The 19,637-nt window shown below is 55.7% G+C and overlaps 1 protein-coding gene and 1 non-coding gene across 2 annotated transcripts in view; one reads left to right on the top strand and one right to left on the bottom strand.

The window, feature by feature from the left end:
• Window positions 1–243: 243 nt before the first annotated feature.
• The window catches only part of Lrfn2 (leucine rich repeat and fibronectin type III domain containing 2), a 166,267-nt gene continuing 146,873 nt past the window's right edge, over window positions 244–19,637 (bottom strand). Inside the window, exon 3 of the mRNA XM_046450762.2 lies at window positions 244–3,745. Within this exon, the coding sequence (XP_046306718.1) occupies window positions 2,779–3,745 (967 nt within the window). The 3' untranslated portion in view covers window positions 244–2,778. The remainder of the gene's footprint in view (window positions 3,746–19,637) is intronic.
• LOC124096788 (U6 spliceosomal RNA) lies at window positions 15,682–15,787 on the top strand. Its single transcript, XR_006853013.1, has one exon. It is a non-coding gene; the product is annotated as a U6 spliceosomal RNA (small nuclear RNA).

Genomic DNA, 19,637 nt, shown 5'->3' with positions numbered 1-19,637 from the left:
CCCGTGCGCCCCTAGTGGCCAGGTGTGGTAGGGCTGGGGGGGCTGGTGTATCAGGTGGGCAGTCAGGCCTGGGGATGGACTGCTCCCTTCCCCACCTGGAGTTTCACTCCACAGTCCACCTTTACTCCGGGATGACGGCCTCACCCTCTATTTCAGAAAACTCCCCCACCTTTTACATGAACTTGGCAGGAAGCAAGCTCTCGCCAGGCAGTAACAAACAGGTGCAAGAGAAAATGCCATTTCAAAGTCATCTTTAGAAAACCCAGAGTTTCCAGAGAAATGAACAGCAGACATTCACAGACAGGAGAATGTTTTTTTTTCCTCCCTCCCAGGAAGTGTGGTTGGTAGCTGTTTGGAAAACCATACATTTGACTGTACTTTATCTTTTGCGAGAAGATTGGCATTTATATTCTGACCACAGGGATGTTGCTTTCCCAAACCCCAAAGTCAGAAACATGACAATCAAAAGAGCAAGTACATATCGTGTCACCACAAAGCTCTGCCCGCTGAGGGGCACAGACAGTGAGTTGGGTCCTCCCCTTCTGCTGTCCACCACATCCCCCTGCGGGTCTGACAAAGGCAAAACGTCAGGTGGCATTTGAGACCACTTCCACAATGGCTACGTTTGGACAGGATGAAGGGGTAGGAGTCACAGACAAGGGGGAGGGGAAGGGGGGGAGAGATTTCCCTTCAAGTGGCCCAATTCTGTGGGTGACACCCCGACAGGGAAGGGATATCCCCCTGGCACTGGGGATGGCTTGGAAAATGAACCTGGAGTCTTGGGAGAGACTGGCCTGATCTGCTGATGACCTTGTTAGAACCAGAAAAAGATAGGGGGAGGGCAGAGTAGCAGACAGGAAAAGAAGAACCAAGACAGGAGGGGGCAGGGGGGAGAGAGGGCGGAAGGGCACAGCTGGGTTGGGAGGCTCCCACGTGAGCCAGAAGGCGGCCCTGCAGGGAGCCCCGCCTCCACCCTCCAGCGCCCGGGAGGCAGGGGCGGGGCTTGCCTCAGCATCAGGCCGGAGCCCATCAGAACTTCTACAAAGTCCAGGATGGCCTCACCTGTGTGCTTTTTACACTGTGGTGGACAAGTAGAAGGAGGAGGAAGAAGAACAAGAGGAAGAGGGTGGAGGTCCGTGGAGGAGGCTGGGGGGAGGGAGGCGTGAATCGGGGAGACCAAGGGAGGGAGAGGTAGTGCGTTGGTAATGGGGAGAGACGTAGAAGGAGGCAGAGGCCAGGACAACAGAGATGCAGGGAACACCCTTCAGGTTTGTCCTCCAGAGTTTCTCCCCGGCTCTCTGGGAGTGGGGGGTTAATCCCTAGGTAGACAGGAATGGTGAGCCTCCCCTCCCACCCTGCCCACCTCTAGGGGTGGGTCCTCCTCAGGGAACCATCCAGAAGGCACCCCAGATCCCATCCTGAGCCTCCTTCTTCAGGAACAGACAGGGGACAGACCTGGGACACAGAACTGTTCTAGTTGGGGCGAAGACAGGGGCATGGATCACAATGCCCCCAGGAGGTAGGCAGCCTCCGCCCTGCCCTGGCTTGGTCACTAATGCTCCATGAGACTGTGGGCCCATCTCTGCTCTCAGGGAGACACAGGAAGGGATGAGGGTGGGATGATCATAATACCTCCCCAAGCTCCAAAACTCTGATTCCGTTTCCCCTCAAACGTCTAGAATGTTCCTTCTGTGCCCGGAGAGGATAAGGACTGCTCTGGCAGCTGGTGCTCCTGGCCCACTGAGCTGGACACCGCCGTACGCTAGAGTTGGGGAAAGCCAGTGAGTCCTGAGACTGGAAGGGAAGTGGGGGGGGTCTTCCAGTTCTGTCTCAGGATTTTGCCAGTTAGAAAGCTGAGATCTACAGAGAAAATGTCCTCGCCTGTGTCATTCAGCTGGTGGTCCCTGTGGCTCTGGAAACCACACCCAGAGCTCTGGGCTCAAAATCTGTTGTCCCCTGGTCACCCCACATCTCTTAATAAGACCCCTCTCAGCCAGCACATGATCATGGGAACTTCCTGTCCCAGCTTCCCAGGAAAAGAGGCAAATGCCCTGAAGCAACCCCAGAGCAAGGTCCCTATGCCCTACAGGCTAGAGCCCCCTCCCTGCCCATGTGTAGGTCCTGGAGGTCATCCTCTGGCTTAAGCCACTGTGCTGGGTGAGGGCCTATTTGAGAAGCAAAGGACACTGGGTCACTATCGGCCATTCCTGCCTACCAGAGCAGGGCGTGGGGATGGCTGGGGGTAATGAGGGCTCTGGGCAGGGAACTCCACACTCATCTCCAAACAAGACTGAGACCAGAGTCATCCCCACGCCTTGCCAACTGGCCATGGTCACCCGCAACCAGGGAGGACTCTTTCTCGTGTAGAGGGAATTCTCTCGGTTATCTGTGGGAATGAAGAGGAGAAGTCTGGGAAATGGAAACATAAATTAGAAATAAAAACAGCACTGGACCCATGAGCGATCCGAAGCCGCTTGCTCAAAGCTACATTTGTGATCAGAAAGACGGAGTCCCCGCCTCTCCAAACACTCAGGGCTCAGCGGACACTTGAGCGAGTCACATTCCCTGAGCACACCCTGCTGGGTGGTGGGGACGGGCCTGGGAAGGTGACATGGGGGGCGGGGGACTGGGGGGAAGGGACGAGAGGCCTTGACTGGGAGACAGAACTGCCCCTGGATGTAAACATCACCATGGAAACTCCACAAGACTTGCCCGAAAAGGTCCTTTGCCCTACTTCTCCCACTCCTCGAGGGTGGGAGGGAGGGTACCACCCGGGGGCTACACCGTGCTCTCCATCACCCACTCGGAGCTGCCGAAAGTCCCCCGGGCCCCCACAAGGTCACTCTCCTCAAATGGCAAGAGCATGCCATTGACGGAAAGGCTGCGCTTCGTCCAGATGTTTGAGACCCTCCGGGGAGGACTGTAGCCACCGGGGGCCACCCCTCCTGCAGCGGCAGCCACAGCTGCAAAGTCCCCCATGTCAAAGGAGTGGCTGCGTTTGGTCTTGCCCTCCAGGGGCAGAGGGAGCAGGCTCCTGGCCCGGGCGGCCGGGGGCCCTAGCAGTGGCTCTCGGTCTGAGTGTTGGGCCCTGGCTGATGTCCCGGACCCTCTCCCTGCTGGAGTCCTGGAGTCTAGCAGCTCTTCCTTCCTCTGACTCTTGAGGTCCAGGGAAGCAAAGGCCCCCATCAAGCGGTCAAGGTTGGGTTTGGGGCGGGTGGCAGGGGGTGGAAGTCTCCAGGGACCCCGTCCCAGCCCCGCAGCCTCCCCGCTGCCCAGTGAGCTGGAAGAGGAAGAGTCGCTGAAGCCCACCAGCTCGTTCCGCACCACCACCTTGGGCCGCGGCTGCAGGGCTGGCAGGGCTGGCCCGGCGGGCGCGCTGCCCGGAGGTGGAGGCTGGGCCCCATTGGTCTGCGAGTACACGTTGCTGACAGTGGCTGCTGCCATCTTGCTGGGGACCTCCTGATTGCAGACCTTGTAGCGCACCATGAGGATGACGATGAAGACCAGCAGCGTGGCCACGATGATGCCCCCGATGACCAGGATCATGGTACCACCCAGGATCTGGCTGTGCATGGACTGGCACTGCGGGTAGTCAGCCTTGGTGAAGAACTGGGCGCAGCCCACGATGTTGGTGGCCGTGAGGGTCGTGGCCGTGTCATCCCACATGGCCAGCACGCACAGGTCGTAGCCTGTCCCCGACACCAGGTTGTTGACCACGAAGGCCTTGTTGGAGGCTGGGATCATCCTGGGGAGGGAGGTAGACATGGGGTAAGGGAGGGCGCAGTGGAAGGTCAAGGTGACAGGGACGCAGAGAGCCCCGCAGAACCAAAGGAAGAGCAACGGGGAGAGGAGGGACAGGAAAGGGGAGATGGGGCAAGAAGAGGAGGAGGAGGACAGGGCAGGTGACAGGCAGGTGATAGGCATGGGCACAGAAAACAATGGGAAAGCAAGGACACAAGGAGCGAGACCCAGGGAGGGGGAGCCGGAGAAAGGCCGTGGAAGAGGAAGCGTGGGGAGTTAAGGGAAGGATATCAGAGAGCAAGGCAGCAGAGGAGGGCAGGAAGCCACCCAGAGGGAACAGGAAATGGATGGTGGAGGTGAGAGAAGCAGCAGAGGACAGTGCAGAGGGGACACACAGGGAGAGGCAGGGGGGACACCAGAGGCAGAGATTAAAGGAGCGAAGAAACAAGACTTAGACAAAGGGGCCCCCGCCACCCCCTCCCAGGCCTGCTGCCAACATCCCCCAGTCTCTGGGACGTGGAGGTGGGGGGAGTCAGGTCAGCCCTGCCCTACTCCAGCCTGTCCTGTTCTCTGGGGCGCCTCAGGACACCAGCACTGAGCCCTCTCTGGGCCAGGTGCTCTGCTGAGCCAGACAGGGTCCTGCCCTGGGCCACCCACCAGCACTGCCCCCACCTGCAGGGCTCTCTCCTGAGCCAGGAGGGCTGGTGACTGCACTGGGGGCCTGTTGGGCTGGGGGTGGGGTCAGGTGGGGTTTAAGTAGAAGTGGGGGGGAGTGGAGAACCGAGCTCCCCCAGGGAAGGGATGGACACTCCCCACTCCAGGCCACAGCAGGTGGCCCCCCCAACAGCTCTGGGGAAGTTTCTCAGTCAGGAGGACCCTGCTAGGGCCTCCACCTTCAGAACCGGCCTAATGGGGCAGCCGTCTCCCACACTGGGGTCCGTCCACTGCAGCCTGGGCCCCTCCTGCTTGGGCCTTCCAGACATAAGCATGGACACAAGGCCCCATCTCTAATCGAGGGCCCACTTCTGTTTCCAGGGGTGAGGCCTGGATCACCCTGTAAATGCTCCTGCAGAAATACCCCCTGGGCCTGAAGGAATGCCCTGTAGCCTCCCTGGTGGCCCCTCTTCTACCCCAACCCCCTATTCCCCAGGACTTGAGAACGAGAAGGCTCCATCCGCCCCTCCAGCCCCGAGACAGGCCACAGATTGAGATCTCAGATGTGAAATACTGAGGCCTGAAGACACCCACCTGAGAGATCAGGGCTGACAGGCAGATATTGACATCCTGTCAGTGCATGGCCCGGGAGGCTCTGCTGTCCCCCCAGCTCCTGGGTCCTGCTGCTGGGGAAGTCACACTGGGGGAAAGCCCCTCAAGCCCCTCTGCATCCCAGAGGGTTTGGGGCACAAGAGGCCAGAGGGGAGGAGAGGTGGATCTGTCTGAGGACTCCACTGCCGCAGTTCTACCTGGCACTGTGCCCTCTTGTGAAAGAGTGCTTAGGGCTCTCATTTCGCAGGAGGAACGGCTGAGACTCAGAGAGGGTAAGTGATTACCAGAGGTCACACAGCTGGGACTGCTGGGATGAGGCAGTTTGGGGACTTTGACTTTATTTCTAGGTCCACAGTCTGGGCTTGTGGTGGATACGGGGATGCATTTCTTCATTTCAAGTCCTGTAGGGCCCATTGCAGCTCACGCTCCACCCATAGGATCCCTGGCCCCCCGGACAGATCCCAAGGATCCCTATGTGACCCGTGTTCCTGGGGACACTGGCAATCCCCAAGCCCAGTTCCTCCTCCCTGAGGCTATAGATGCAACTTGGCGAGGCGGGAGCTGGGCACACCCAGAATGATGTCAGTGGTAAGAGCAACTAGCAGCTGGCACCTGAGTGCCAGGCTCTTGTAGTGCCCTGTGCCTGTCAACTCGGCTCTCCAGAAGCTCTCTGGGTGGCCGCTGCCATGATGCTCCTTCTGCAGTGGGGGACAAAGCCGGGATGCAGACCCCAGCAGCCCAGCTGCCGTCGCTGTGAATCCCTGCCCTCCACCACCTGGAGGGCTCGGGTGACTTGAAAAAGCAGAGCCACCGGAGGAGGGGGGCATGCTGCGTCCTGGACACCTACAGCCACATGGCTCTCCCCATCACTCCCCAACCACCCAGCACAGGACCTGCCTCGAGACCCCTGAGGTCATCTCCATGTGCACCCACCTTCTGGGAGGCAGGTGCTGCGACTATTGCTGTCATTACTAAAATGACAGTGAAATGAGAGTGGCTCCCAGGGCCTTGCCTTGGGCCAGCTCCATCCTCAGCTCTTCAGAGAGCATGAATACTCACATAATTCTCCCAGCAATTGTCCAGAGGTAGTTACCACGATGGCATCTCCACTTTATAGACAAAAAACTGAGGCACAGAAAGGTTACGCTACCTGCCTGAGGGTGCCCAGCCGTGGCCTGGGGCCCCAAACCAGGCAGTCTGGCTCCATGGCCTCCACTCCTCCCAGACACTGCTCATCTTCCTGCCGTCCCTGGGTGACTTTGGAGCCCTGCCTGCTTCCCAAATAAGGGAAATCATAATGGAATGAAAGCTAGTTGGACCAAGCTGCTCATGGAGGTGCCATTGGGTGAGGCTGGTTCTTGGCAGGCTGCTGGCACCGGGGTTGCAAGGTCAGCCTGGAAAAGCCCCCCAGGGTATCTAGCCCAGCAATGAGGCAGGAGGAATAATCCTGCTTCCTCAGGCCAGGACCAAGAGCCAGGAGGCAGCTCCTGGATCCTCTGCCCCTGTGGGGTGTGTGTGTGTGTGTGTGTGTGTGTGTGGTGTACAGGTGTGGCATGTATCCGGTATATGTATGTGGCGTGTGTGGGTCTGGGGTATGGGTCTGGGGTGTGTGTGTGTGTGTGTGTGTGTGCGCGCACGCCCATGCATCTGGGAAGGAGATGTCAAGGAGAGCCAGAGCAGCTGACTCAGCAGGCCCCAGCTGGCAAGGTCAAGTTCATCTCTGCTGCACCAATAACTGGGACTTGCAGAGCCCTTACCTGGGGCTGGGAAGTTCCCATGCATATCTCATATAAGCTCCTGCAAACCCCTGAGGAAGTTAGCATCATTCTGATTCAGAGGAAGAGGAGGCCGAAGAGTTTGCACTCTTCCCTGGGGGAATGATGGAGCGGAGACCAGATGGGCTCCACTGGGATCCCACCCTTCTTCGTCTGAAGCCAGGCCGCTCCTGGATCCAGGTAGCAAAGACAAGCCACTTGAAAAAGTCACATAGAATGGCCACTCTTCAAATTCTAGTGACAGAAATGGAATTCCCTTGCCACCCCGTGCTCTGTACACCCTATCACACCCCCAACAGAGCCATCTGCTGACCCTGGCTGCACTGGGGGCCTGGACTCCCCCTCATGCCCACCTGCCCCTCCCTGGGGGGTAGTTCTGCTACCTAAAGGCCCCCTGCCTCCTGATGCCACGCGCAGGCCCTGCCTGGGCCTCTCCACTTCTGGTCTGGACAGAGGCACAGCCGCCACACAGATGTTCTGCATTGGGTATGCTCCTCAGAAGTCCCCTCAGCCCACCATCTCCAGAGTGATCCACCCAAGTCTCAACTGTGACTGTGTCCCTTGCCACTGACGTGCTGGTCAAGGGCGAGCCATGACCTACAAGAGACGGTCGCAGCCGAAGCCCGAGCATCATCTCCTTGTCGTCCCACCTATACGACCTCCAACTTTGCTTACTTAGGCAGGAAAACATCCCAGAATCAGTGGGGGCCTGTCAGGCAGAGGGCTTAGTGGCAGAGGGATAATAACTGAGGGCATTTACGAAAGGACCCATTTCAAGGAGGTGGGTAGGGCATGGGGGACCACAAGGGAATAGGCAATAACCCAAGGCTAGTGTCACCTAGCTGTGACCCCCTGCTGTCCCAGGAAGGACAGAGAATCACAGAGGTGGGTCTTGCTCATAGGATGGCCCACCGAAGAATCCTGTCCATGAACTGTTTATTCCTGCTCCATGATCAGCTGCCCAGAAATTGAGAGTAGGCCTTACAGTTGTGAGCAACTTGGCATGGGCTGTCACATCCAAGCGCATGATGGTATTTTCTAATGTCTGTTACATAATTACAAAAGCATTCAGACAGGGAAGAAACAGAGCTGGTCCTTTTGGAGGAATCTGAGAAGCAGCAAACGAGAGCACAGTTCCTGAGCCTCAGCCCTCAGGACCCCTGGCCTGGCTAAGTCCTGGCCGGGCCGTTGCCCTCTGCACTGCAGGATGTTTGCAGCACCCTGGCCTCCAGGACTTGCAGTCCAGAACACACCCCCAGCTCTACAAACCAAAAATGTCTCCAAGCATTACTGAATGGCCTCTAGGGTCAAAATCACCCCTCATTGAGACACAATGGCCTACAGGATTGGGGTGATGGAGTTTCCAGGGTCACTTCCTGGGGTGGGGACCCAACAAACAAGTAGCCCAACCTCCCTCTTCCCGGCCCAACCTTCTGCTTCTCTTCTCCATGGCAGAAGCCCACTAAAGGCAGAGCCCCTTGGTCTCAGTAGTCAGCGTTCCACCAGAGCAAGGTGCAGGAGGGGAGAGTGCACTTGGGGACAATGACATTAACTGAATAGCCAGAGGTCTCCGCCCTTTGAAAACCACATTCCTGAAACCCTGATGCATTTCCCTCCATCACGTAAACTGGCGACGTCTCTGTTAGCAGAAAATATGAATTGCTATTTTAAGTTAAGTTGCTCCAACGTGTTAAATTTAATTAAGCTCACACACTCTAAAACACAGTTTGAAATTGCAATCCCGGCGCCTACCCAGGAAAACAAAGCAGGCCTAAATGGCTGTTTCTGAGTCAGTCTCTTCCTCTCCCTCTCTCTACCCCCCGCCCCCACTCCCTCTCTGTGTTTTTATTCATTTGGCATTTATTCATTCAGCTGAACACTATCCAACAATCTTCAGCTGACCCCAGAAGTTTAAGAAGAATTCACAGGCAAGAGCAGCCCAGTCATCCTGCTGTTTTCTCTCAAATTTGCTTTCCCTCTTTCCCTGGCCCCCTCCCTAACCACTGCATGGCAGGGAACTACATTTCCCATGCTCCCTTGCTCTTCCCAGGTTCCTGTGCCCTGGGTCAGCCAGGTCCAGCTGGCCAGTGCAGGCTAGAGGGTGGGAAGAGGGAGAAGCTGCTGTGACACAGTCTCTCTTCCTCTTCTTTTTTCCAGTGCTTTCTCTCTGACAGCCTGAGTCCCCTCTGGAGGCTGGCTCCTGGTTCCAGCTCCTTCCAGAGAGATCTGGATCCCCATCCTGCTGACACCCCCTCCTTATGCTCTTCCAGCCTTGGATGGGGCGGGGCGGTCACTTCTCACCTAGGCTCATCTGTGGTGCTCCCTGTCTCCTGGGTGACCCCCAGCCACTCCATCATCCGCACAAGCCCTTGCTCCGAAATTTCTTTGGAAAGACTCGCAGGGCTCTTTCCCTCTCTCTGACAGAATCCTAAGTGACACAGGAGGTAGCTTTGACGGGATGCCAACATCCCATTCACACCATCTTTTCCTCGTAGGTGGGATTAGACTATCATTTCTCCACGCCAGCAGCTCACATCTTGGCACTGCCTGGTGGGACTCCAACTAGGGCATCCCTCACACTCCCCAGGTCTCCATGTACTTGGGCCGCCAGGTCCAGTGCACTAGTGCAGGCACGGGTTGGTCCCCTTGCATGCAGAGGTCCCTCTCCCCAGAAAGGCCATCTCCTTCTCCACCCAGGTCCTCACCCTCTGAGGCTGATGCAGATATCATTTCTGACCCCAGCCAGAGCATGTCCTGCTGCCTCTCCTCAGCCCTCCGCGCTATCCCCTCAGGGCCCTTCTCCCTGATGACGGCTGGTTCATGCCACCACCCCCTCGAGGACCAGGTTGTGTCTTATCCCTCTTTGTACCTCTGAACTCGGGGTCTGGGTTGCTCCTTGGGGGATGTGTGCTTGGTTAGGTGCTGAGGGTAGAGTCCCTTTGTGCATGGGGAGGGGCTTATTGAGACTCACTGGGGACTAGCGCTAGGCTCTCAGACACCGCTGGCCTGCGACCTTGCTGCAGGGAGTCTTCTGTGTCCTTCAGGCTCACTGCATGGGCCCCTGAAGGCCATTCATGGATGTGCATGTATGGGTTTGGGATGCATGAGTGCAGGGTACAGGTGAGTGTGTGTGTGTGAGTGTGAGTGTGAGTGTGTGTGTGTGTGTGTGTGAGTGTGTGTGGGTGTGTGTGTGGAGTGGAGGTGTTTACTCCTGGATCATTTGTAAGGGTCTGATCCCAGGCAACATTAGCCACTGTTAGGCCCCTCTTCTACCCAGGCCTAGCCCTAGACTCCCACATTCCCTGACACTGGGAGGGGTCACCCCATGTGACCTCCCAGAGACATCTGCAAGCTGGTCCTGCTCTTTCTTAGCAGCACAGTTTACCCCCAGAATACACCCCTGGGGCCTCAGGGCCCAGGATTGGGAGTGGGAACAGGAATTGGGGGGATTCTGAGTTTCCCCCTGGGCCTCATGGTGAAGCGTAAATGACCACCTCAAGCCACTCTCCCCTCTTGGGCCCCTCTAGACTTCCTCCCCAGCCTCCCTTGCAGCTAGGGATGTTTGAGGACAGTACATTCTGGCAAATGGAATGGGGGACACAGTGTGCCACCAGCTTTCTAAGAGCCAGAGCGCCTCCCCCACATGCTCCTTCCCTTCACCCCTGGACCTTGCGGTAACCTGACCTTGATAAGCCCTGCGGGGAGCTGCAGACCCAACCTGAGCGTCTCCTGCCTGGTCTGGCACACCACACTGAACATCAGGAGGCCAAGAAAGACATCAAATCCTGTTGTGTTTGAGCTTCTCCATTTTTGCAGCAGCCATGAACCTCCCCCAGGAATGCAGCCCCCAAGAGAAGACAGGTGGGCGGAGTCGCTGGCCTTGTGCAGCTGTGTGTTGGGGGGGGGCGTGTAGGGTGCTTTTGTGTGAGGAGGAAATGGGTGCTGGTGTCCACGTAAGAAAGCAGCTCCTTCCTTTCCTGAAGTTGTCAAACACCCCTTTTATCTTCGGGGCTCCTCCTGCCCCATCCATCTCAGCTCCCCCAGCACCTCCCCTTTGCAGAAGCTCTGCCCCCCCCCTCTCCCCTCCATCAGCGATACGCACAGCTGCCTGCTGAGCCCAGCACTAATTTGGAGAGGCCACGTCAAGCTCCCCGCGCCCCTTCCCTGGCTCGGCATCCTCATTACCAGCCCTTCATGGACCCGTGGCCTGCCAACCTCTTCAGCCGCCTTCACATCTCCGACCGCATGAAAGGGCCTCATTAAACCCAGACGAGAGGCCCTGACTTTGCAGCCTCTCCTTCCTCTGCCGAGCCCCTAAGGGGCCTGCTGGCTTCCCTGCACAAACCCAAGGCAGGAGAGGAGATTGGATGCTCTATCTGCACACCCTGCATGGGGTACTTCCTGTGAGGCTGGCACTTCCTGCAGGCAGGGTCTCATTCTGCAAACTGACTCTGATGCAGGAATGTTGCCCCACATTGCAGATGAAGAAATGGAGGCTGGGCAGAGAGGCTGCCTGCACAGGCCTGCCAGGCCACCCAAGCAAGACTTCCCTATGCAGTGTTACCTGGGAATCCTCCAATTCCGCAGCCTCAAAGTCAACCAGCTGTGGATTGGAAATATTTGAAGAAAAAAAAAATCTGTGTACAGACTCTTTTTCTTACCACTATTATTGCATCCTCTTAGGTGCTATGAATAATCTGAAGATGACTTAAGAATACAGGAGGATGTGTGTAGGTTATATGCAAATACTATGCCGGTTCCATATAAGGGACCTGAACATCTGCGGATTTGGGTACCTGCAGGGGTCCTGGAACCAGTTCTCCTCAGACATTAAAGGATGACTGTACTGTTTTACTTAAATTTAACTAAGCAGAATGAAATTTTGGCAGGAAGTAAGTCTTTGAGTCAAGCCAACTGTTTGATGGCAATTATCAAAGAAGAAAACATGTTACCTTGCAGTAACAGGTAACGGTTACTGAGCATCTACCATTCGTCAAACGCCGTTCTGAGTATTTTACATTATTAATTAATTTAATTTGTATAGCAGCCTGTGAGGGAGGTGCTATTATCATCCCATTTTACAGAAGTGAAAATTGAGGCTCAGAGAGGTTATGAGATTTGCCCAAGTTCTTGCAGAGTTTTGTGCTCAGCCAAGATGAAAACCCAGAACCCTCGTATTTTCTCAAGCTATGTGGAAAGTACATTTAATTTTGCTCCCCATTTTACAGACAGTGATTAAATGAACTTCCTGAGGTCACACAGTCAATTGGAACAGAGATGGGATCTGGTGAGAGATGATGGTGGTCTCAGGGCTTCATGCCAGTGGGAGGTCTGAGGGAAGTAAAGAGCCACGTGGATACATGTGGGCACAGTTTGGGGGCAGAAGGAGCTGCCTGGAAAGGCCATGCAAAGGCCCTGAGACAGGAACAGTGAGGAGGTAGCATGGCTGGAATGGAGATAGAAAGGGAGGGTGGTAGGGAATGAGGTCACCAAGGCAGTGGCCAGGAACCAGGTTCTAGAAGGTTTGCAAATGTGTTTACTCTTGTGTTCCATCTCTGAGGGTTTTCTGGGTGCCAGTGTTGAGAAGAATTCTGAGGTTGCATTCAAACTCTGTGGGATGGAGTGTTGTGCATCTGGAAGACCCCGGGCCCCATATTTGATGGTCCAGGGATTAGAGGAGTCGAAATTATCAGAATTACCAGTGCAAGGCATGGAGTCCCCTCTACTGGTGCCAAACACCGGCCTTGCCTGAACACAGGGCCCTGAGTGAGGACCGGAAGAGGTGCAGGGCTGCTCTTCAGAATGGTGGAGTATGCAGAAGCCTCAAGGCCCCAAAGGTCAGGCCTTTTATCCACTTGCAAGCCAGGGCCCGGGATGAGGAACTGGCTGTGACCCTGCTCACTGCCTTTGCCCCTCCTGAGAACATGGGACCCTCCCAAGTGCCCCTGCCTTGGTGGCTCCACCGGTCAGTGAGCCGAGGAGACACTTCCTTCCATCATGGCTGAGATTCTGAGACGAAGCGCCCAGCCAAGGCCTCCAGCCTCAGGTGTATCCAGACATTCCTTCCACAGCCCTGGGGACTGCAGGCAGAGTTAAAGGTCAAACCTCTGCCTCTGGGTGTCCTCCCTTGCTCCCTTCCCCCAGCTGCATCTCCACAGCAGTCAGAGGGATACAGTTAGAATATACGTCAGTCCTGTCCCTCCTCTGTTCAATGCCACCCCAGTGAAGCCCATTTCATGTAACCCAGAGTCCTCCATAGTGCACAGGTCCCAGGTGATCTGCCTCTTGCCTCACGGATTCCCTCTCCAAATACTCCCCCTGCTCACTCTGTAACCTTGGCTGCCTGCAGCTCCTCAGACCCACCCAGGGCTTCTTGCCACAGGACCTTTGCACTGGCTGTTCTCTTTGCCTGTATGCTCTTCTTCCAGGTAGCTAGGTGCTCACCTACATACCTTCTCCAAACTTCTGCTCTAAGGTCTCCTCAGGGAGACCATCTCAATCACCCTATGTGAGCTTCCGCCCACCTCTACCCCTGGCTCCCCCAAGCCCTTTACTCTGTTCATTTTCCTCCATTGCACTTTGCCTGACAGACATTATCTCTCACTCCCTGTGCTTACTGTTCAGTGTCTGTCTTTCTCTCCTTCCACTGGAATGTCAGCTCCCTGAGGTCAGAACTTTTCCTCTCTTTTGTTCCTGGATTTCCCCAGGGCCTAGAACAACACTTGGCACAGAGTAAGCCCTTGACATCCTGAGGTGTCGTAGTGTCCTCTGTGTCTTAGTGTCCTAGGAATGTCCTGTTTCTGTAAAATGGGGTGTTCGTCATCTCTGCCTTACAGGGTGTCCTGAGGATTCAGTCAATTACAATTCATGAAGAACCCAGGTCAGGGTCTGGCACAGAGGAAGGTCTGCATGAGGATGAGCCACATATAGGAGTGGGCAATGCTTCACCCCACAACCCAGAGAGAGGCAACCCTGGTGCTGGTTCCTCAAGCTGGAAGCTGGAGATGGGCGGTGCCTGGTCCTGACTGAGCATGCAAGGAGCCATCTTGGGTGTGGCACTTGCAGGGAGCCATCTTGGGTGTGGCACTTGCAGGGAGCCATCTTGAGTGTGGCACTTGCACACTGCCGGATGTGCCACTTGTTTTCAGCAGACACAAGGACAAAGCCCTGGCCACTATTGGAAATTAGGCCACAGTGATCTGAGACCCAGCAGGCTGTCTCTGCACCCATCTCCCCAGAGTAAGAGCTTACCTGGAGACAGGTGAACTGCCCCATCAGGAAGGCCCTGCCTTTGCTTCCTGGCTGGGGAACCACGGCAGACCCTGCTGCCTGTGCCTGTGTGGCAGCTGCTGCTTCAGGGTGCTCCTTCACAGAGTGGAGAAAGCCAGGAGGTTGGGGACAGGTGCCAGTAATCACTACCAGGGCTCCAACCCCTGTGCCACCAGTGACCAGTTGTGTGACCTTGGGCATGCCACTTAACCTCTCTGTAAAAGGGGCAGGTGATGGAGTCCCTCCCAGAGTTGCTGTGGGCTGAGATCTGGGGTCTGTCTAGGTGCAGCCCTGGGCCTCCTGGGCCCTTCCGTCCAGCACTGCCTTTGCTGGCTCTCAGCCGGCGGCTGGCTTCTTTCTAGTTCTCCTGCTCATCTCCACTCAGACCACAGGAACAAGAGGGGCCCTGACAGTCACTGGATTCCTCAGTCCCTCAACATAGGCCCCTCTGGCTGCAGCACTCTGCTCCTGCACTTCCTGGGACACGCCAACTGCTGCCCCCCTCCTAGTTCTGGGCAACACATCCATTCCTGATGCTCACCTCAGGTGGGCTGTGTTCTGAAAGCCTGCTCCTCCCCTCCTCAGGGACCACCCATCTGTCCCTAGTGCAACCCCAGGGGTCCGCCTGGAAAGCTCCTATGTCTTTCTTTTACCCCTGGCTGACTTTCTCCAGTTGTGAGGCCACGCCACCCCACTTCTCCAGAATTAGCATCCCATGCCCCCCAGCAACTGCCAGGCACAGATCCCAGTGCTTCTTAGCTGCTCCCCTCCCGTCAGGTGATTTGTCTTAGGACCCACATTCTCCCCATCAGATGTCACGCTTCTCAGGGCCACTCTGAATTCCCTGGGAGCTGCATCCGTGGGTGGCCCACACTGAGCCATTGGTGAGACCCCCGGGGCTGCTCCTGAGACTCCTTTCTCTCTCTGTTCTCTTAGAGCAGTGCTCTGTCACCATGGGCTAAGCCCACCAGGACCAGCCCCCTTATCCCATGCAAGGCCTCTGTCTGTCTGTCTGTCTGTCTCTCCTTTCTCTCTCTCTTCATCCAGGTCTTCACAGATGTGGGACTTCCCTCTGGATTTATTCGTCCTCAACCTCCACCCACACAGGGACTGGTTTAGCATATCTTAGAGGAAAGACTGTGGACTTTGGAATCAGACAGAAACTTCTTCGGAAGACCAGTCCTGCCTCTGCCTAGCTGACTCCAGATCATTTTTCCTCTCAATTTCCTCACATGTGAAATGGGATAGCAAAGCCAACCCTCTGCGAGAAATTACGGGCAATGGGGATAAGCACACCTGTCCCTTCCCGGGGCCTTTCAGGGCCACAGCAATGATGGCTACGATGACAATAGTTGCCATTTGTCTCCTGGAGGAGCTGAGAAGAGTTTGCTCAACAAGTCATCGTTTACGGAAAAACACAGAAGGTGTCAGGTCAATTACACCTTGTCACATACAGAACGGTGGGAGCCGAAGATTCCCCACCAGCTGTGTCCAGGATGCGCTAGGACAACCAGCTGGCGCCGAGTCGGCACCACCCAACATGGAACCGGATGGCACGATTCACCTCCACCCGCATGGGACAACACCCAGGGGCAAAGCCAGCGCCAGCATCCTTCAGAATGCCACCACAGTGCTCTCTTCAGCACACATAGACTAAAAACTGGAACCTTACAGAGAAGACGAGTGTGACCCCTGTCAGAGGTGACATGCACATCTGTGAAGCTGTCACCATTTTTTGGTAAAATTCTGATACATGCTACAACCGGGATGACCCTGGAAGACATTGGGTGCAAATGGACAGATACAGTACACAAAGCACCTAGCGTGGACGCACTCAGAGAGACAGAGGGCGGGAGGGTGGCTTAGGGGCTGGTGGAGGGGGACGCGGTTGCTGTCTGAGGGTGCCCATCTCACACTGGGATGATGACTCCTAGAGACGGACAGAGGCGATAGTTACACAACACGAATGAATTCGATGCCACCAAACTGTCACTTAAAAGTGGTTAAAATAGTCCCTGCGACACGCGTACATTTTGTACCTCTCTCTCTATATATATATATATATATATAAAATGTTATCACAAAGCAAATTCTGCCAGGGGAGCAGGAAGAACAGGGGTTGCTGGGAATCTGTGTGTCGCTCCAGCAAGGCTGAGGACGCTCGGGTGGCCAGCAGTGCACACAGGGGCTGCTTAGTTCTGTTGCCCAGGCTGGCTGGCCCTGTCGGACCTGGGGCCACAGGCGGCATTGGAGAAGGTGCCCAGCGGGGAGAGTGGCCCCTGACCATCTGCTTGCTCTTCTCCATACTCATTGAGGGTTGAAGACTGGGGCAGTTTCAGGGCAGGACATGGCAGGAATCCAATGCCCAGGAGGAACTGCTGAAGATGAAAACCCAGTGACTCGCAGCACCTGGGCCTGAGTTCAAACCTTGCTCTGGCACTGACTAGCTGTGTGACCCTGGGCAGATTACCTGACCCCTCTGCCCAGGATGCCTAACCCTCCTTTATGAAATACTGTGGTCATAAAGCCAAATGTCTGAAGGTCAAGTTCAAATCCACCCCTGCCATCTGCCAGCTGAGTGACCTTGGACAAAGAGATGTTTCTCTCGTCTATCAAACAGGAAGGCCCACACTACTACTGAAGCCAGATTTAAAGTTAGGTAGTCAGTGTAGTTAGGTAAATCGGGTCTAATATCCAGTGAAATCTAAAATGGAGGCCATGCTGAGAATGATTCCGGGAAACGCAGGACAGCTCATGGAATGTTAATGAAGTCCCCAAAAAGGCCCTAGGCCAAAGTCCACCTCAAAGAAAAGTTAATGGAGCCCAGGAAACAGCCCCAACAGATTTGGAGATAGCCCATCCCAGAGAAGTGATAAGCCCATCCCAAAAGGTGATAATTAAGTCCTTCCTGCCCATTTGGCCCACCTGTGTCCTAACCCTTCCCCCTTGCATTTCATCACCAAACCTATAAAAAGGGGAGACAACCGCACTTCCATGGATTCCACCTCTTGGGTCCCCTTCTTCCTCCGGGAGAAGTCTTTTCTGCTGTCCTTTAATAAACTTCTAATTTCTACTCTGACCTTGCCTCGGCGTGTGCTTTTCTGGTGTTATTCTTCAACATCGGGGAAGCAAGGACTCGTCACTGGTCAACAGCGGTAACACTACCTGCCCTCAGGACTGCTGAGGAACCCAAAGAGACGCATCCCTCCTGGGACAGGCTGCAAGTGGCAAAGCATGCACCAGTGTGAGCTGTCACTTTTATATCCCGAGGATAGTTGGTATGACAGCTTGGTGGAGAAACTGGCCGATGCTTTCTTGGGGGCTGACGCGTGGCCTGCTGGTCATCTGGCTTGCAGATCTGCTGCATCATCTGCCCACTGCCTGGGCCCCTGGAGAAATGCCCTTCCAGCAGTGGTCAGGTGGAGCCCACTCAGCACTTCCCTGGGCTGGTTCTGCTGATCCTCCCAGACACCACATCTGCAGCGAGCAGACAGGAGGGAGGAAAGGGAGGAGGCGTGGCTTCAGGAGGGAGACCTCCACTCTGTCCAGACAACTGCAGCCTCTGACAGAGTCCAAACCCAGGAGCCCAAGGAAAGGAGGATGGGGACAGAGCTGTTCCCACCCACCAGGCACCCAGGTTCAGGCTGGGGACGGGAGCCTGGAGCAGTAGCTCTGTCATGAGCCCTGTGTGACCTGGGGAAAGACACTTCCCTTCTCTGTACTTCCACACCCACTTCGGACATTCCAAGTTTCCACAAGAACATCACCAGAAGGGAAGAGGCAGGGGAAGGCAAGGCGGGGCACAGCCATAGAAGGACAGTGGGAAGGCAGGGACAGGTCCCTAACCCTGAATGCTCACATGATTTAGCACCAGAGGAACCTGGGCTCTGGGCTAAATCCTGACTCCACAGCTTCCCTCTATATCTTTACCCTGTTCACAGATTTCCCAGAAAGCATTAGTCTTCCTTTTTTTTTTTTAATTTCTTTTTTGGTACCAGGGATTGAACCTGGGGTGCTTAACCACTGAGCCACATCCCCAGCCCTTTTTATGTTTTAATTTGAGACAGAGTCTTGCTAAGTTGCTTAGGCCTTTCCCTAAGTTGCTGAGGCTGGTTTTGAACTCATGATCCTCCTGCCTCAGCCTCCTGAGTTGCTGGGATGACAGGCATGGGCCACCATGCCCAGTTAGTCTTCTTGTTTGTAAAAGCAGTTACAATCATAACTGCAGTGGTGGGAGCATTACAATCAACGTATGCAGAGCGCCGACATCAAAAATAGCTCCATCACCCATGTATGCATATGGCGAATGCTTTTTTCCTTTATCATCTATCAATAGATGAATTAATTGATGACCTATCTAAGTGTCCATCGTTTTCACAGACAACATTGGCACCGCTGGCCCACCCTCCAGCAGGAGCCCTCTGGTGGTGAAGGTGAGCCATGCGGGGCTGAGGGAGCCGGGTCTGGTCCTGGGCTGGGGGAAGATGAGCCTCATCAGGCACCGGACTCCTTATCCAGGAGCGTGGAGGTGCCCCTCCGGCCGGGAGGCACAGTCCTAGTTTTGACTGAGGGTAACTAAAAGCAGCAGTGTCATGACCCCACCCGCAGGTGGCTCCTATGGTATGAAGAACGAGCCACACTCAGGCGTCATTGTCCCTGCATGAGGATGCGTGCAGGCCTGAGACCTTTAGTTTAGACGTGGTCACGTGAGTAAATTACACACGAGAAAGTCGCAGACTTGCTTTCCATGAGGTGTACCGTCTGAGGCCCCAGAACCTGGGGCTCTGTCCCCCTCTTCTGCTGTGGCTGGGCAGAGGGAAGGACGCTGGGGAGGAGTCGCCCTGCTCCTCTCTGGCACACTCACACCCACGCAGGAGGGTGGCGGTGAAGCCGGGTGTGGGTGGAGGAGAGCTGTGCATATTGGCCAGTGTGTTTGTGAATGTGTGCGTGTGTGCATGAGTGTGTGTGGTGTGTGTCCATTGGCCAGTGTGTAAGTGTGTTCATCGTTCAGTGTGGAAGCATCCCTGGGAGAGCAAGCAGAGGCGGGAAGAGGCTCTTGGTTCAGGCTGTGAGCATCTGTGAATGTGTCCCCAGGGGTGAACCCTGACACAACGTCTTTCCAGGGACCACCGTACCCTGCCCCCCCTCCACTCTAGCCACCCTGGCCCCCTCGCAGGGTCCCGATGCTCTCCAGCCTTGGGGCTTCTCCCTGCTGCTCCCCTGCCTGGGATCCCTTCCCAGAGATTCCGGCTCACCCCCTCCAAGTCGGCCCCCGGTGGCCACCCTATTCAATGCTGTGATTTTCCCACCACCCAAGTCCCCTGGCCCCTCCCCTGCTGTGCCGTTTCCTTCAGCACCTCCATCCTAGTGTGCTCGAGGACGATGCTGGAGCCTGGTCCCTCCAGGAAGAGGAGCCTCTCCAGTTGTCCTGCTTCCTCATGTGTTCCCAGCACTCGGGACAGAGTGTTTCTTTTATAGCTTATTTGCCTCATTTTTAACACCGGGACGATGGCAGGAGCTCGCCACTTCCCAGACGGGTTTAATGAATGTGTAAGGAAAAGCGCTGAGAACGGAGCTCGGCACACA

Source organism: Marmota monax, unplaced genomic scaffold, assembly GCF_021218885.2.
Source record: "Marmota monax isolate L192 unplaced genomic scaffold, Marmota_monax_Labrador192_F-V1.1 WCK01_AAM20220418_F8-fsc00127, whole genome shotgun sequence".
Classification (NCBI taxonomy): domain Eukaryota; kingdom Metazoa; phylum Chordata; class Mammalia; order Rodentia; family Sciuridae; genus Marmota; species Marmota monax.
The sequence above is the reverse complement of the archived record's forward strand: the minus strand, read 5'-3'. Positions and strand labels throughout refer to the sequence as shown.